The 18227-nt window shown below is 43.7% G+C and overlaps 2 protein-coding genes across 3 annotated transcripts in view; one reads left to right on the top strand and one right to left on the bottom strand.

The window, feature by feature from the left end:
* The window catches only part of fam131c (family with sequence similarity 131 member C), a 12827-nt gene extending 11690 nt beyond the window's left edge, over window positions 1-1137 (top strand). Inside the window, exons 5-6 of the mRNA XM_020459429.2 lie at window positions 82-180; window positions 381-1137. Of these exons, the coding sequence (XP_020315018.1) occupies window positions 82-180; window positions 381-655 (374 nt within the window). The 3' untranslated portion in view covers window positions 656-1137. The remainder of the gene's footprint in view (window positions 1-81; window positions 181-380) is intronic.
* clcnk (chloride channel K) lies at window positions 819-18227 on the bottom strand. Of its 2 annotated transcripts, XM_020459993.2 has the most exons (19): window positions 17766-18227; window positions 16190-16321; window positions 15635-15763; window positions 14881-15020; window positions 14634-14711; window positions 14471-14546; window positions 14105-14230; window positions 13447-13531; window positions 11343-11444; window positions 11090-11174; window positions 10751-10912; window positions 9882-9951; window positions 9483-9593; window positions 8891-9107; window positions 8435-8568; window positions 7794-7864; window positions 7583-7663; window positions 7356-7442; window positions 819-2460 (listed from the first exon to the last, which is right to left on the bottom strand). In XM_020459993.2, the coding sequence occupies exons 1-19, from the start codon at window positions 17929-17931 to the stop codon at window positions 2422-2424; spliced, it is 2091 nt and encodes a 696-aa protein (XP_020315582.2). In that variant the 5' UTR covers window positions 17932-18227; the 3' UTR covers window positions 819-2421. The 2 variants fall into 2 exon arrangements, 1 of the variants encoding a protein (XP_020315582.2); XR_004205138.1 differs by lacking the exons at window positions 819-2460; window positions 7356-7442 and having other exon boundaries at window positions 7618-7663; window positions 8435-8548.

Here is an 18227-nt window from a genome sequence, read left to right as displayed (position 1 = left end):
GTTGCGCCCCTGCACTGATGAGGGATGGAGCCGGTAAGCCAGCGGGCGGTCTTCTTACCCATATGTCCCTTGGTTTCTCAGGAGTAGCAGAGCAATTTGCCTTGGCTGAAACGGCCATGAATGTCTGGTCGATGTACGAAGGTCCAGAACAGCTATCCTCCAGCTTAGACCCTCTGCAAGGTACTGAACATTCACTGACCAGTTCCACATCAAAATAATCCTTGTCAAATGTGGAGGCTTCTTGTATTTAGTTAAATACCATTTCTAACCCATCTTTCCACTTCTTTGTTTCACTAACTGTTTTAGCCCATGTTGTCATGTTCTCTCATGTAATAACCCCTGAATGATAAATTCTGTATTGTCAACTTCCTGTCCCCCAGACAGCCACTTCGTGTCTAACTTTCTGTTAGACGATGGCAGCGTTGGGCTCCCACAGCAGCTGTACAGTATCCACACAAAGGACAACAACAGCTACGATGCTGGCTACCTGGGGCCTCCACACCCCATCTTTTCTGTTTCCCCCATATCTCCCCCCTCTCAGCCAGACAGTGAGCGGCGCCCACCAGAGGACGGGAGGACTGGAGCTTCAGACGCCACCACCGTTCAACATGTAGACAGCAGCTCCCTATATGAGGATGAGGTTTTTTACAACTAGCAGAACAGAAGACACTGTTTGGGGGACACTTCCATCCCCACCTTTAAAAATGGAGATGAAACAGAAGCACTAATTTTGGACCGACGATCAAAATTCATGTAATCTAAAACACAAAATGAGGAACAGTTCTCAGAAAGGAGAGGAATAATCACACCGCACGGAATTGGGATGTAGACATATCTGAGTGAGACTTTTTATTTTCAGTTGAAATGTACAGGTTTTAGACACAGATACGGTGTACGCAAAACCACCTGTAGCCTTTGAGAAACTTTTTTGAGTGTACAACATTGTAAATTGTCAAATCATGTGAACCATGGAATTGTACATAGGAAAATACATCAGTCAAGAATAACTATTCTTCTTTGTGTATATATTGTGTGCATTGTACCATAATACGTTCAATTATGTGACACATATGGTGGAGTTGCTCATTCACATTGCAGTTTTTGATTTAATCCAATTTCAATTAAATGGACTGAAAAGATAGATAATCAGAAAAAATTGCCACAATGAAATGTCAAGCTTGAATTAGCGTTACACTCCAGAATGTCTCCACTCAGGGTCTTCCTATAGCTCTCTGAGACTAGGAGAGAGGGAGAGAGGGTAGGGTGGCAGACATAATGTGTGTACCCAATTATCTGAGTCCCCATCTATGATTAGACATTATTCACACTTGTCTGCTAGGGAGAGAGGGAAGAGGGAGCAGAAGGAAGCATCCAAGGAAAAGAGAGAGTGAGAAAGAAAGAGAGAGAGACAGGGAGATAAAGGGAGACTAGAATATTACCGTTATCTCGCCCCTTGTTCTTTCAATAGACATTTACACAATGCTGTAGTACACATTGGGTCTGTGCTTTTGTTCCGCTGTTGCAGCCCTACAAAGTCCAATTGCGGAGATGGCGTAGGTGTAACTGTGTTAGAGCTGTCAAATCGCTGAGCAGCTGCTTGTGGGGTCATTGTCACTAAGCCAGACCCGTCCCACTCGCGTTAGAAGTTCAGAACGAGAAAGTGTAGGCTATATATCAAATTGAAAATCATTAAACAAAATAATGAGGATTCCTATCAGCCTAATTGAGGTGTAGATTACATCTCACATTCCAGTGTTCGAACTTGTAAACAAGGCTGCATGAGATTTCTCTTAATGCGACTCCATTTAGCCAATGGCAATGTCCGCTTTAAGTATAATGCCGAAAGCCGCTTGTGGATGTGATAGCTCTAACACAGTTTCACCTGCGACACCGCCAAAACAACCACTATGTGTGTGTCGGCTACCGTGGATCTCATAGAATCTAGCCCTAAATCAGACCTGTACAACAACAACGGGTCCTTCTGCTCAAAGTGAAAAAGGACTGAATTGAAGGGAGAAAATTGCTGGGAGCAACAGATAAGTAAATAATGGCCTGAAGCAGAAGAGAAGTTGTTTGCGGCATCACAGAATCCACTATTGGTTGAAGTTGCTCTAACTCACAATAAGGCATAAGAGCACATGCAATATCCTGATAAATAACACACTAAGGCTAAGGGATGTTCTTGAGCACAACGTGTAATTACTTTGAATATCACAGTGTCCTTAGAGATATCTCTGGGTCAGTAAACATGATAGTCCAAAACCGCAAGGGAGTTACATCTCCTCCAGCAGAACATAACATTGGTGATTAGCAAAAAGCTTATCATTACAAAATTAAGACAAAGTATCATTATTAGCATTATGAGAATCAATATTATTTGGCGTAGTTAGGGATAGGTCCTTGTTGGGAGTAAATAATAGCTTAGAGGTCATCAGCCAAATCTGCCATCATTCTCTTCATCTGTGAGAAAGATAGAACAAGAGATAGAGGGAGAGAAAACAATGAGCGCTGATGGAGATGTACTGTATATGTATTAGTATGGCTGTGTATGGAAAAAACCTACAGTACCAGTCAAATGTTTGGACACACCTACTCATTCAAGGGTTTTTGATATTTAAAAAAAACTATTTTCTACATTGTAGAATAATAGTGAAGACATCAAAACGATGAAATATATTTTACATTCTTCAATGTAGCCACACTTTGCCTTGATGACAGCTTTGCACACTTGGCATTCTCTCAATAAGCTAGTAGTCAGGTAGTCACCTGGAATTTCAATTAACAGGTGTGCCTTGTTAAAAGTTAATTTGTGGAATTTCTTTCCTTAATGCGTTTGAGACAATCAGTTGTGTTGTGTCAAGGTAGGGGTGGGTACACAGAAGATAGCCCTATTTGGTAAAATACCAAGTCCATATTATGGTAAGAACAGCTCAAATAAGCAAAGAGTAACGACAGTCCATCATTACTTTAAGACATGAAGGTCAGTCAGTTGCTTCGTGGTCTTATGGAAGGGTTCCAGACCTTGGCTGAACGCCATGACCAAGTGTTGAACACATTGCTGGAGCAATTCTGCGAGTTGTCTGTTAGGCAACGTACCATGACGGTAACCTCCCAGCCCCTCAGTAACCTGGCTGTTAGCAGCGCCGCCTACCTGGTCACCCCGGTTTCCCGGGAACCCCGCTTACCTCCCCCGGGACACTTTGATGGAGAGTTGGGCACCTGTCGGGCATTTCTCGCTCAGTGTTCCCTCATCATCAAGCTGCTGCCCTCCTCCTTCCCCTCGGACCGCTCTAAGATAGCATACCTCAACACGCTAATGTCCGGAAGGGCTCTTGCGTGGTCTACGGCAGGCAAGAGGAGTTCGATGATCCATTGTCCGGGACAGAGGCTGCCCGGAAGTTACTCCGGCAAGACTCCCGCAGTGTGACAGACTATGCAGTGAATTTCCGCACGTTGGCAGCTGAGAGTGCCTAGAACCCGGAAGCGCTGTTTCACATGTTCCTGCACGGAGTATTGGAGGAAGTAAAGGACGAGCATGCAGCCCGGGATCTACCGACGGATCTCGACTCGCTCATCGCCTTGACCATTCAGATCGATTGGCGATTACGGGAACGAAGGGAGGAGAGGAGATTTGATTTCACTCGCCCGTCCAAGGATTCCACCTTGCCCGAGTTCCCCCGAGGGTCTCCGAAGACTGCCAATTCACCTCTTCCCGAGCCTATGCAACTAGGCAGAGCTAGGCTATCTCCAGCTGAATGGCTATACAGGCTTCACACTAAGAGTTGCCTGTATTGCGGGACTACTGGTAATTTTGTCTCCACCTGTCCACTAAAAGACCAGACTCACCTGTAGGAGTGAGTACTCTGGCGGGCAATACGGAGAACTTTTCCTCTCCCCTTACTCGCACCCTTTTTCATGCCATTTTGCTGTGGGGGAACCAGTCGAAATCTCTGGGGCCGATGAGAGCTGGTCTGCTGGTGCCATCATGGGCTGGAGCCCGTTCTGCCATGCCCATTGCCTGAAGTCAGCGCAGCCTGCCCCGGAACGTCTTCCTGGTGGCTCGGAAGTTGCCCCGGACCTCTTTGCCATTACCGTGGAGTACCAGGACCTCCTGGAGGTGTTCAGTAAGGCCCGGGACACTTCGCTTCCGCCACACTGACTATATGACTGCGGGATTGACCTTCTCCCAGAAACCACTCCACCTCAGGGCCAACTGTACATTCTGTCGAGTCCAGAGACCCAGGCGACGGAGACCTACATTAAGGACTCCCTAGCTGCAGGGTCCATCCGTCCTTCTGCCTCCCTTGCCGGCGCAGGGTTCTTCTTGTGGACAAAACCCTGTGCCTGTGCATTGACTACCGAGGTCTCAACGACATCACAGTGATGAACCGCTACCCCTCATTCCTCGGCCTTTGAGCTGCTCCAGGGGGCCACCGTGTTCTCCAAGCTGGACCTACAGAATGCCTAACACCTGGTGCAGATACAGGACGGGGACAGGTGGAAGACTGCCTTCAACACGACAAGCAGTCACTACGAGTATTTGGTCATGCCATTTGGCCCCTGCTCTGTTCCAGGCTCTGGTTAATGATATTCTCTACGGCATGTTGAATCGGTTCATCTTTGTTTAACTCAATGACATCCTCGTCTTCTCCAGCTCCGCCCAAGAACACGTGCTCCACGTCCGACAGGTTCTCCAACGCCTCCTGGAGAACCAGCTTTTTGTAAAAGCAGAGAAATGTGAATTCCATCCCTCTCCCATCCCCTTTCTGGGTTACATCATAGCTGCAGGGAGTGTACAGATGGATCCTGGAAAAGTGAGAGCGGTGGTGGATAGGACCCAAGCTACATCCAGTGTGCAGCTGCAATGTTTCCTGGGATTTGTCAACTTTTATCATCGCTTTATGCAGGGTCACAGCACCCTGGCCTCCTCCCTGTCTGCCCTCACCTCTCCCAAGGTTCCGTTCACGTGGTCCCCAGCTGCTGACCGGGCGTTCAGCTTCACCACAGCTCCCATCTTGGTTTATCCTGACCCGTCCGGCCAATTCGGGGTGGAGGCCGATGCTTCGGAGTGGGGGCTGTCCTGTCCCAGCGTCCTGCCCTGGACCTTAAGTTTACATCCCTGCGCCTTCTTCGCCTTCTTGTGTTGGAGGAGTGGAGGCACTGGCTGGAGGGGGCGGAACATCCGTTCATTGTGTGGACCGACCACAAGAACCTGGAATATCTCTGCACCGCCAAGCGCCTCAATTACAGGCAAGCTCCCGGCTTCAACCCCAGAACCCGAGACCATCCTTCTCACCTCATGCCTGGCGACGGCACTCAGCTGGGGAATAGGGAAGCAGGTTGTGAGGTGCAGCATTCGCAACTGAACCTCAGTGGGGACCCAGATAACCGGATGTTTGTTCATGACGAGGTCCGCTCCTCGGTCCTGGAGTGGGCCCACTCCTCAAGTCTTGCCTGCCACCCAGGCTCCAGGTGGACACTCGCCTTTGTGTGACAGCGCTTTTGGTGGCCTACCATGATTCCTGATGTCTTCTCATTCGTCGCCGCATGCACGATCTGTGCACAGAACAAGACTCCTCGGCAAGCTCCGGCTGGTCTCCTTCAACCTCTGCCTGTCCCTCACGGTCCCTGGTCTCACATATCCCTGAACTTTGTCACAGGTCTCCCCCCGTCTGATGTCTACACCGCCATCCTGACTGTAGTGGATCGGTTTTCCTAAGCAGTCCACTTCATTCCTCTCCCCAAGCTACCCTTTGCCAAAGAGACGTCCCAGATCATGGTGCAGCACGTCTCTCGGATCCATGGACTGCCAGTGGACGTGGTCTCCGACTGGGGTCCTCAGTTCTCGTCCTGGTTCTGGAAGGTGTTCTGCACACTCATTGGGTCGTCAGCCAGCTTGTCCTCCGGGTTCCATCCCCAGTCCAACTGCCAGTCGGAGCGAGCCAACCAAGACCTGGAGATGACTCTGCGCTGCCTGGTCTCCGCCAACCTCACCACCTGGAGCCAGCAGCTAGTGTGTTTTGAATACACCCGCAACATCTTTCCTTGCTCTGCCACGGGTCTATCACCCTCTGAGTGTTCCCTGTGGTATCAGTCCCCGCTCTTTCCTGAGCAGGAGGAAGAGGTCGGGCATACCTTCGGCCCAGATGTTTGTCCACCACTGTCGTCGTACCTGGAAGAGATCCTGGTCGGCCCTTCTCAAGACTACCTCCAGGTATCGACGACAAGCGCATCGCCACTGTACCCGGCTCCCCGGTATAGTCTCGGGCAGAAGGTATGGCTGTCCACCCATGATCTTCCCCTCCGGGTGGAATCCTGCAAAGTCTCCCCCTGGTTTATATGCCCTTTCCCCATCTACAAGGTCATTAGTCCCTCTGCTGTTCATCTTCTGTTGCCCCATACCCTCCGTATACATCCCACTTTTCATGTTTCCAGAATTAAACTCATGTTTTACAGCCCTTTGTCTCCTGTTTCCATTCTGGACCTTTTGCAACCTATCTGGATCACTGACCTCTGCCTGCCCTTGACCTGTTGTTTTTCCTGCCCCTGCACTAGTCATAGACTTTTGTTACTTTGACATTGTCTGCATCTGGGTCTTACCTGAAATGTGATAGCCACAGGAAAGGAAGACCCAGAGTTACCTCATCTGCAGAGGATAAGTTCATTAGAGTTACCAGCCTCAGAAATTGCAGCCCAAATAAATGCTTCAAAGAGTTCAAGTAACAGACACATCCCAACATCAACTATTCAGAGGAGACTGCGTGAATCAGGCCTTCAAAAGGACAATGACCCAACACACCTCCAGGCTGTGTAGGTGCTATTTGACCAAGAAGGAGAGTGATGGAGTGCTGCATCAGATGACCTGGCCTCCACAATCCTCCGACCTCAAACAAATTAAGATGGTTTGGGATGAGTTGGACCGCAGAGTGAAGGAAAAGCAGTCAACAAATTCTCAGCATGTTGTGGGAACTCCTTCAAGACTGTTGGAAAAGCATTCCAGGTGAAGCTGTTTGAGAGAATGTGGAAAGTGTGGAAAGCTGTCAAGCTAGGCAAAGGGTGGCTACTTGAAGAATCTAAAATGTTAAATATATTTTGATTTGTTTAACACTTTTTTGGTTACTACAAGATTCCATGTGTTTTTTCATTGTTTTGATGTCTTCACTATTATTCTACAATGTAATCTACAATGTAGAAAATAGTAAAATAAATAAAAACCCTTGGATGGGTAGGTATGTCCAAACTTTGGTACTGTATGTCTCATATAATGTGTAGCTGTCTCCATTCCTCTAAGTAGGAGTGGTAATCTCTATGTGTGTGTGTGCATGCGTGGGTGCATGTCGGGAAGCACTCGTCACCTCTGGCCATGTGACAACACCAGATAGCCTCCCCCTTTCAGTCACAAACAAGCTCTCGCCACACAGCACACTGAGGACCCCATGAGCCTGACACAAGTGAGAGAGAAGAATTCACTGACAGATGAAACTGACACACGTCCAGCTGAGACGGAGGCTGGCCTTATGTTGACACCATACACCTACACAGATGTGTCCCTGACAAGTGAGTATCTCCTCAAACTCCTCACCTCCTGGACAGTGGTATCAGGAGAGAGCTGGACAGAAACAGGCCGAATAGAACACATATCCACCAACTGTTTCTTCAATACCTGATAAATAAAGTAATGGTATGTCATGTTTAAAAACAGAATGTGACATCTTGTCAATGTCAAAACACCTAATAAGAGTGATAGACTCACATAGTATTCCTTCGTTTCCTGGTTGAATCAATCCACTGACCTTATTGTGGTTGTGGCATAGAAATGTCTGCAGGTCCGATCTGTTAATTGATCCCAGCAGAATCCGTGAGTCTTCAAACCAAGAGCGAAGCATAGGATAGGGACGAACACAATCAGTTATACAATACTGCAGTGGTATTAACTGCAGTACTGTGTAGCTATGAGAAACACAATACTCTTTCAAATGAATAAATACAAATGCCTCCAACTTATTTAGTGCTGTCATACATCTCACCTGACCTGATGGACCTTTTCTCACTTATTTCTGAATTCCCCATCTCCTATCACAGCACTGTCATATCAAACTGAGACAGTAAAAGCTTTTACATAGTTCATAATTTCTATCTCATGCCCATAGCAACATGGCGACTGCCAGTTGACGTATAAGTGATAGTTGGGTTGCCATTAACTATTGTGGAATAATGTCACAGGGACCCCGGCCATATGTAGGACAAAAAACCTTCAAACTAGGTATAATTAAATGTTGTAAGTCTGTCCCAGTAAACAAGGCAAGAGAGGGCAGCTGTCGTTTTGCCATCAGAACCCCCCTTGCGGCAAACTGCTGTTCTATCACCATCAGGTGGACAGGGGCTTGCCGCTATGCTAATTATCTCTACTAGGTTTTGAAGTGGGTACACTCACCCAGTGTGTCAACCACAGGGATTTGTGTCTGGCTGCAGGTGTTGAGAACCTGCTGAACCTCCGTTGGCCCAGCTGTCCTCTCCAGCACTGGACCTCCAGGACCCAGGACCTTCCCTATTGGGACAGAGGAGAGCCTGGGGGAAACAGAAGATCTCTCATTTCAATAACTGGGGTATTTACTTTGATTCACTTATGAAATGCAGCTGTAGTCCAATCATTTAAGGAGGAGCCATTAATATGTGTGGGTGGCTGTAAAATGTTTGAGCGGTTTGATAAAATCTTTGGTTTTCGCATACACTTTCTTCAGTGCTTGCTGTTGCTACTGAGCTAAAACATTTTGTTGACAGAAAGTTGTGTTAAAAAAAGATGTCATCTTTGAATAACCAAAAGAAAATCTTTAGGGAATGTTATGATAATGTTCTGTGCTAGCTGGGTAATGTGTCCTGTGTGACTCACCTTGGGCAGACCTTGAGCAGGGAGGGTAAGTGCGGGAGCTTCTTGCTGATGGAGAGGGCATCGTAGAAGGATGGCCGCTGCCCAGAGCGTGCCAGGGCATTGGCCACCAGTGTGGCGAGGAGAATGGGTGCGGCGTGAGTGGACTGGCCGGTCAGCTCCAGAGCCAGGAGAGCAGGGGACAGCGTGTGTGTGACCGCTCCTGAGAATGCTGCTGCACCTTAGATGATACAGCATGGACAATACAGTATAGCTCATTGCCCATGCTTTAAAGGATGGAACCTTATGTCATCCATGTTCCTATCTCTATTTGATAGGTATGCTGAACACCCCAAATTCTTAATTTAGATCAAACAAATTAGAACTTAGCCCAGTCTGTTTGTCCTCTCTGGCCAAATCCTTATGGAATTGTCATGGCAAACATGTTTGGAGTTACAACAGATGCATGTAGGAGTTGGCAAAAGAGAACAAACAGAATTTCCCTTCTGAAATTATTAGTTCATCATTCTGTTTCCAGCTGCTAACCATGTAAATAAAGATACCATTGTTTATATTTATCAATTTCAAATGACATGTCTGTATACAATTAGTTTACCAGCCAGTGCATAGCCTCCAGGGTTGATTGGATTCCTGTCCTGGTCTAAATAGACACCATTTAGGGACACAAATGCCAATCCTTCCCCGAATAAACGTCCTATAGCAGCACCTGACCAACAGCAACAAATACAGGGACAATTGTTAACATCAAAAATGTTAATTAACACACATTACTTAGTATTGGGTGGCGATACTCATCAGCAGTTTGGTCACATGTTTGGCCACATGATTTGGTTATTCTCCCCTAGCCTAAGTGCCAGTCTGTTTGTGCTATCATAACATGGCTTTAACTATGGCTTGACAATGACATGGCTTGACAATGACAGCAATGGAGTTGTCATTAGCAAAAGAGCACAAACTTATCTGGGACCAGGCTGATTTAACCCCTCTCACTTACCATAGATAAAGACAGGCATAAAGTATCCGGCTGGCAGGGGTAAGGTGCAAGCCAACACCAACATCCACAGCTCCACAACAGAAACAGTGAAAGACAGTGGAAGTCAAACATTCTGCTCAAATATTCAAGAATTGCATTTAACTGTCAGAATGACTGTAATTATTGTGATATGAATAGGAATCTGTATGAATTGCCTTGAGAAATCAGCTGAAATGTAACTATTTAAATTAGCTTTCATCAATTTAACCATTTAAATTAGCTTTCCTCAATTTAACCATTTAAATTAGCTTTTCCACAATTTTTTCCCCCACATAAAATATTTTCACACAGATGTACTGATTCACAGTCCATGTACAAAGCCAGAGTAGTGCACAACGGTCAAATCAATGTATAGTGCCAACTCCAAGGTCCGCCAGAGGGCGCAATTATGTCTTGTGTCGTTTTCTCCTATGGCGTTCCAACTTGATCTGCCCAGACGTGATACACTCGCGACAAACAGCCACATAAAACATCCTCCATTCAGGCTGCAAAGGTGCCAGTTTCCTCCTAAACTATCTTTAATTCCGAACAGCCCTAAAAAACCTGTGAAAAATATGCAGACCCTTAAGATAATGTTTTATGTGGCTGCTTGTCGCGGGTTACACGAGTGTATAACCATCTGGGCAGATCAAGTTGGGACGCCAGAGGAGAAAATGACTAAAGGAATAATTGTGCCCCCTGGCGGAGCTTGGGGCTGATATATTTGCACTTCTGCTTTCGTTAACAGCATCTCTTGTGAATTCGAGATAAAGGTTTTACAAATGTTTTCACATTATTCATATATAGATTACTCTTTCAATTCTATCCATTATAATTTTCCTCCCATATACCTTCATGAATAGGAAGAATCCCAGAGTGAGGTATGGATTCCCTGAAGGAATCCACTCTGACCAGGGACACAAGTTTGGCTGCAAAACCACAGAGGCATTGTGGGATTGAGAGGTCCACTGCCTGCTGTCCAGGAGGGAAGAGAGGAGCTGCTTAATGGTGAGCTGTGGTAGAAAAACAAAGCACCTTCCTTCAGCAGGGTTCACCGAAGAAGAAGAAGAAGAAGAAGAAGAAGAAGAAGAAGCTGGAGCCTTCCAACTTATCCATTCAAAATAACAATCTTGCGACAATACTTTCAATGTCATGTCTTGTCAATGTTGTCTCATAAAAATCCTTCTCACCTTGGAAGCCATATATTGACCAGCAGAAAGAGGGAAAGTCACAGATGCCAGAAGGAACACCACCATAGCGGAGTATAGGGCCTTCCTAGAGAGAGAGAGACATCCAAACAGCATCTTATTATTTCATGGAATGGATCAACAGTTGGATCAACATCCAACTTATCATCATGCGGTTATATGTTTTTGTGTAATATAAAATGGCTGATTCACAGAAAAATATACAATGGAGTGTTTCTAAACACAGGTTGCTCACTCAGTCGACAAGACTTTGATTAGGATTTTGTTTGTCTTTATGAACAGCAGTATCCAACGGTGACAGAATAGGTAAACACAGCTACCTGCTCCGCACAAAAGCCTGATTGGGGAGATAAAGAAATACACAGTTAGAGCTGCAGGAGCATACAGTACCAGTCAAAGGTTTGGACACACCTACTCATTCAAGGGTTTGTCTTTATTTTTTACTATTTTCTACATTGTAGAATAATAGTGAAGACATCAAAACTATGAAATAACACATATGGAATTATGTAGTAACCAAAATAGTGTTTATATTTTAGATTCTTCAAAATAGCCACGCTTTGCCTTGATGACAGCTTTGCACAGTGTTGGCATTCTCTCAACCAACTGAGTTACACTAACAACAAATGAATATATATATAATATATAATATATCTCAATCAGGTAAATATAAATCATAAAGGTACGCACCTAATATTTCATCATATACATTAATATTTAATATATTTACACAAATGTACATGGAGCTCGGTATGTTCAGTCTTTTATACAAATATGTCCAAATCGGCTCTAACAGCACACTTAACCAGCATGGCTACCACAGCATTCTGCAGCAACACGCCATCCCATCTGGTTTGCACTTAGTGGGACTATCATTTGTTTTTCAACAGGACAATGACCCAACACACCTCCAGGCTGTGTAAGGGCTATTTGACCAAGAAGGAGAGTGATGGAGTGCCAGATGACCTGGCCTCCACAATCACCCGGGCCTCAACCAAATTGAGATGGTTTGGGATGAGTTGGACCGCAGAGTGAAGGAAAAGCAGCCAACAACAGCTCGTTACTGTACATCCCAAGTGTCATGTTTTGTAATTATGCAACTGTACCATTTCTGTTAATTTATTAATTTATTTATCAAGAACTGTTGGAAAAGCATTCCAGATTAAGCTGGTTGAGCGAATGCTAAGATTGGGCAAACCTGTCAGCAAGGCAAAGGGTGGCTACTTTGAAGAATCTAAAATCTAAAATATATTTGTTTAACACTTCTTTGTTTACTACATGATTCCATATGTGTTATTTCATAGTTTTGATATCTTCACTATTATTACACAATGTAGAAAATAGTAAAAAATAAAGAAAAACACCTGAATGAGTAGGTGTGTCCTTTGACTGGTACTGTATGCATTTATATAGCCATAGCACAGGCAGCAATGGGCAGTTGGAAGTCATTGAGAGAGGGGAAAGAGTGAAATGTAGGAGTCTACCCAGAGAAAAGGTATGGTGGAGAAAAGCTCATAGGTATGATGGTAACATATGGAAGCAAGACAAAGTTTAACATTTGCAATCTAATGAAAGCTGAACAACATCACTTACTCTGATGCAACGATTACATGAATAACAATTTTAACCATTTTGAACACTGTAGATGAACTATAAATATAGAACATGTAGGGCGGCACAGCCCCAAAGTGACTCATTAACTGTATGCGAGGCTTACTTTGTGTTGTCTTAGGAATGCTGCATTATCTCTCCAACCCCCATTTCCCCCCATTTCTGTGATGCAGAGGTTTTGTTGTCTTTCAATCATGTAGGACTGATGGAAGTTGACTCACTTAACAAGTCAGATGCTTATAAAACGTTCTAAGCTTTCATTGTCTCCCTCTCTTTCTTTGTTCTTGACCTGTGCTGGTGAGATACACTCTCTCTCTTTCTCTCTCCACCCCATGGACTCTGGTGGCATGGCCTTTCAGACTATGACTTCTCTCTCTCACTCTCTGGTCATGCCTAGTATAATGCTTTGTAATGCTTGTTAATGCTTTGTAACTTGAGCTTTATGGCTTGTATGTGATTTCATTAATTTTACAATGATATTTAACATCTGCCTTTGATATAGACAATTCATATTCCCTTCTTGATAGTCTATTCCTGTAGCTCTTTAAGAGTATTGGTTGCATATCGCTAAATCATTTTATGGAGTCAGATCATTTATTTAATATACTTTGTCATATTAACTTTATAGTCGTATTATGGGTCTCGTGTGAGGTATACAGGATATATACGCATATCAAATATTACCCCACTATAAAAGATTCACCAACATAGTGACAAAACAGACTTACCCCAATATTGCAAAGACCAGAATTTCCAGTGGGTAGAACGGCAGGTCTTCTGAGAAGCTGGTTTGAAACAAGGCCTGAAGAGTCTCTGGAGGAGGCATAGAACACAGTCTTCTACCCTATCACTCTATACTACTGCACACAACTCTCTCTTGGCCTTTCGTAATCAAATCACTATATAATGCATCTCGATTCAGTACTAAAACAATTACATTAGGCTTTGACCCTCATAGACGGGTTAGCTGAGAACGCCACGAAAATGATGAGCAAGCTTCAGTGGAGCAGAAGGCCGTGTGTTGTTGTGATTCTGGATGCCAGATATTGATGACAAGAAACTGCCATGTGGGGAATCGTAAGTAACTCGCTTCAGTTAGTTTTATCTTGGTCTTGATACCATGTCTTGGTTTGAGGTGTTTTGACTGATGTCACGTCTATGCTAATATGGAGAAAAAAATCTTTAGCTAGCTAACCAAAACCGTAACGATGTATTTGAGAAACAAAAAGTGCTCATTGTGCAATTTTATTTATGTTTTCAATAAATATTGGAGATGAATAAGCAACCAATCTGCCTAAAGCTCTAAGGTGTGGTGATAACGGAAGCCATCTTGGTCAGGGATACATACCAAACATGTATTATATTTAATTCTATTGGTCACCTCACCTTGCTCGCCGCTCCACATGGAGAGCAGATGGAAGGTGAGCGCTCCGCAGGCTGCCGCAAAGAAGCATGGGCAGTAATCTTTTAGGGCGAAGTGAGAGCTCATCACCTCCACACTAAACAACACACCTAGGAGAGAGGAGGGAGAGAGATACAGGGGAGAGGGTGTGGGGGAGGCGGGAAAGAAAAAGAAGGAGGACGAGAGAGAGGGGAAAGCGCGATGGGAAAGGATCGAGAGGAGAGATGTACATGTCAATTTCACACCTCAGAGAGAGACAGATGAAGTGAGGAGATACATTTAAATAAAATATACTGGAATTCTAATACTCTATTCTAGATACTGTATGGTGATGTGGCTTCTATACACACCACTGATAGGGGCCCCGAAGCAGCTGGCTACTCCAACAGCAGCAGCCACGACCAGCATCGCTCCTTCAGTTCTCTCCTATAGAAAAAACATGGAGAAGAGGACATGAGTACACAACATATTGCCCCTTTGTGGATTTTTTTCCCTTCTGTAACACAGTATTACCTCCTTCTCACCACGGAGAACAGTGCAGAGTTGGTTCAGATAGGCTCCCACCATGGTGGAGAGATGCACAAATGGACCCTTTAAGTTGGAAACGGGAAAAAAACATAGAAAACCCCAGGAAATTAATAGATCGGGAAAAAAACATAATTTGTGTCTGTGTGCATGAGAGGAGAGCGAGAGAGCGAGAGAGAGGGAGAGAGAGAGAGAAAGAGAAAGTAAAAAATAAGAGAAAAGAGGAGTATCATACCACTTTTCCCAGGAAGACAGTGCTGCCGGCTGCCAGTGTGCAGATGAGACCCACGTATTTGGCAAATAGGTTGGTGAGGGACAGGTAATGTGGCATGTCCACACCAGACAGTATGGTCCTCACCTCTGGAACCCCAGAACCTGAAGGTAGAAAGCCAAAGACAGGAGCCAACCAGGGGCTTAGACCTTTAACCTCAGTGGACCTGTGTGGTATCATTTTTTCCAACCAACTATTTTTTACTCTGCACATTACTGGGATTTTATACAAAAATGCAATATCATTATTCTTTTAAAGCCTGTTGCACAATGATATTTCAGTTTTCTACATGTGTTAGGACATGGTAGCAAAAAGTTATACCAAACAAATGATAACAGTCAAATTCTCAAGTGTTAGTTTGAATCTAAGCAGTCCTCATATAGCCTATAGGAGATGACCAATAGCTTGTCAATCCCTTGCACTGAATGTAGAAACAGAGAAATACTGACTAGGACAATGCCACTAATTATTTCAGGCCTGCCTGCCAGACGTATTGTTTCATAGGTTCACTAATTATTTCATAGTAGGTTAATTGATAAGATCATGTTAGACTTTTTCTGTTGGCTACATAGCTCTAAATGCCATTCTGTGGATTTGGAAAATACCCTAATTATTTTATTTCCTGTCAGTTAACGTTTATGTAACTTGGATAAAAACACCATGTTTGGACTTTGTTACATTGCCATTAACAGGGCAGGACAAATTACTAAACTCCTACCTGCTGAGAATGGACAGATGCTTTGAGAGAAAGATGTGGATAGAGCAGAGAGTGAGACTGGGTACAGGGTCCAGCACAGGAACTGCAGGAGACAGTGGCCCTCCAACTGACTATACAACCACTGGTGAGCTACAATATGAGAGAGAGAGAGAGAGAGAGAGAGAGAGAGAGAGAGAGAGAGAGAGAGAGAGAGAGAGAGAAAAGAGAGAGAGAGAGAGAGAGAGAGAGAGAGAGAGAGAGAGAGAGAGAGAGAGAGAGAAAAGAGAGAGAGAAAAGAGAGAGAGAAAAGAGAGAGAGAGAAGAGAGAGAAAAGAGAGAGAGAAAAGAGAGAGAGAGAGAGAGAAGAGAGAGAGAGAAGAGAGAGAAGAGAGAGAGAAAAGAGAGAGAAAAGAGAGAGAGAAAAGAGAGAGAGAAGAGAGAGAGAGAAGAGAGAGAGAGAAGAGAGAGAGAGATGTGGAGAGAGAGCGAGTGAGAGAGAGAGAGAGAGAGACATCACTCACCCAGCTACATACTCTATACTGAATGTTTGTGCATATGTGTGTGTGTGTTTCTAACCTCGAAGCAGCTTTGCCACACTCAGGTCCATGAGAAAACTAAGGAAGGCGGTCAGAATCCCGAGAGCAGCGAAACAGTACCACTCCATACCCATCAGGGAACCCATGACACATCTGACCCTCACAAGAAAGTCTAGACAAAGAGCAACATGTGTTAACTTAGCAGACTTACCACAGACTAAATGGTAATAGAACACACTAACAATACATGAAATAAGAGCAGATTACCCTTGAAGTAGGCACTTACAATATTTCTTAATCCCGTACAAGCATTTTTTGGAACAATATCGATTTTCAAAACTGAGCCCACAAAACATAGAACTCTTTTGCAAAACAGTAAATGTGTTTCAAAATATACTTGCCTCAACACATAAATACATAATAAATAATCAAAACTGTATTATACTGTCAAAACTGCAAATACATTCAACAAAAGAACACAATTGTCTGCAAAAAGATTAATGGAACCATACTTACAGCATCTCCAGAGTCCAAGCAGACAAACCAGAAAGTTAGTTTGTTTAAAAAAATCCCAGTAGATCAATAAAAACAGTTTGCAGTCAGTAAATCAACATGATCAAAATTGGAAGTACAACTATCCAAAGTTGCAGAATTATGGACAATTACTCTAATTTTATGTGTATTTCACCAAACAATTTCATTTACATCAAATCAAATATTATTACGTATAAAAAACATAGAAACAGAAGCACATTGTGTGCAGGATTTATTCATCGCTATCATAACATTACAATTTCATGTATTCAATACAAAGGCTGGTTTGCTAATAGTTTTGTAGACTTTCCATTGGCGCACAGAAACACAATCCACAAAAGAAATAAGGACAGGTGAATACAATGGAGGAACGCAACCGATATGAATTTATAGGCCTCAGCAAAGCAAATCTCTTTAATGGAAGGTGACAATGTTTGGAGATGATGACTTAGGAGTAGGTCAAGTTACTTAGGAGTAACCAACTTTCTCTGCATCTCTGCATGTCCACAATATTGTGAAGAATCATAAAAATAAGACAGTCCCTATTGCCTAGATCTTTCCCTATATTGTACATTGTATGACACTACTCAAATGGGGTGATTTAGAATTTAAAGTAGTATTTACTGATTGTCGGAAACAGTGAACACATTTACACACATTTCTCTTCTGATGAAAACAATGTGTTAATATTCTGTGAACTAAACACTTAACAGTGAATTTTGTATTCACTGATGACATTTGTATATTGCAAAAGGTGAGCTTTTGGGGCGGCAGGTAGCCCAGTGGTTAGAGCATTGGGCCAGTAACCAAAAGGTTGCTGGATCAAATCCCCTGGCTGTCCAGGTAAAAATCTGTCGTTCTGCCCCTGCCTAGTTAAATAAAGGTAAAACAAACGTGAGATATGCAAAGCAGATACAAAGACAAGAAAATGATTTGATCTTTGCTGTTCTGTTATAGATACGTTTCAATAGAGATCCAAAAATTGCTTGTACGCAATTGAGAAAAACTGTAACATTATATAGATGGGCTTAGCACTAGGCGGATCGGTGGTAAAAAAAAACATGTAATCCCTTTTGCCTTACCTTTTACCCAGGAGCGGGACCGTTTCCATGGTTTCCACGGCTGCTCATTGGTGAGGATTAGGAGTCTTTGTCCCTCTATGAATTTGTCCCTTTGATTTTGTAGCTCTACGTCCTTTTTGTCTCCTTCATTGACTTTTGCTGAGTCAATATGTTGGACGCAGTCCATTTGCTTGAAGCTGTTTGTGGAGTTGTTCCACAAAGGTGTTCTGAATTTTCTGTTTTATATAGTTGCTTGGGTATTTCAATGGTTAAACTGTGTAACTATCATTTTATCATGTCATTTAATTTTAAACACCTGAACATTTCTGTACTAATATATATTTGAAAGAAAATGCATTTACCTAATTCACAAGTGTTCTGTGAACTAAAAGAATAACCAAAATCAAGTATGTCACATCAATTGAATAAAAATACAGAGGACTTGCCTTCAAGATGCCTGTGTGGTATTGGTGTGTTCTATTC

This window comes from Oncorhynchus kisutch, linkage group LG24 (genome assembly GCF_002021735.2).
Source record: "Oncorhynchus kisutch isolate 150728-3 linkage group LG24, Okis_V2, whole genome shotgun sequence".
Lineage (NCBI taxonomy): Eukaryota > Metazoa > Chordata > Actinopteri > Salmoniformes > Salmonidae > Oncorhynchus > Oncorhynchus kisutch.
This window is presented reverse-complemented; position numbering and strand designations above follow the sequence as displayed.

Excerpts from the sequence above, each read along its gene's own strand:
- clcnk (XM_020459993.2), bottom strand. The coding sequence starts at position 17,931 with ATGGACTGCGTCCAACATATTGACTCAGCAAAAGTCAATGAAGGAGAC. Across the intron at positions 16,322-17,765 it reads GTCCCGCTCCTGGGTAAAAG|ACTTTCTTGTGAGGGTCAGA; the intron begins GTAAGGCAAAAG and ends CTCTTTGTCTAG. Across the intron at positions 14,547-14,633 it reads TTCTCCGTGGTGAGAAGGAG|GAGAGAACTGAAGGAGCGAT; the intron begins GTAATACTGTGT and ends TTTTTTCTATAG.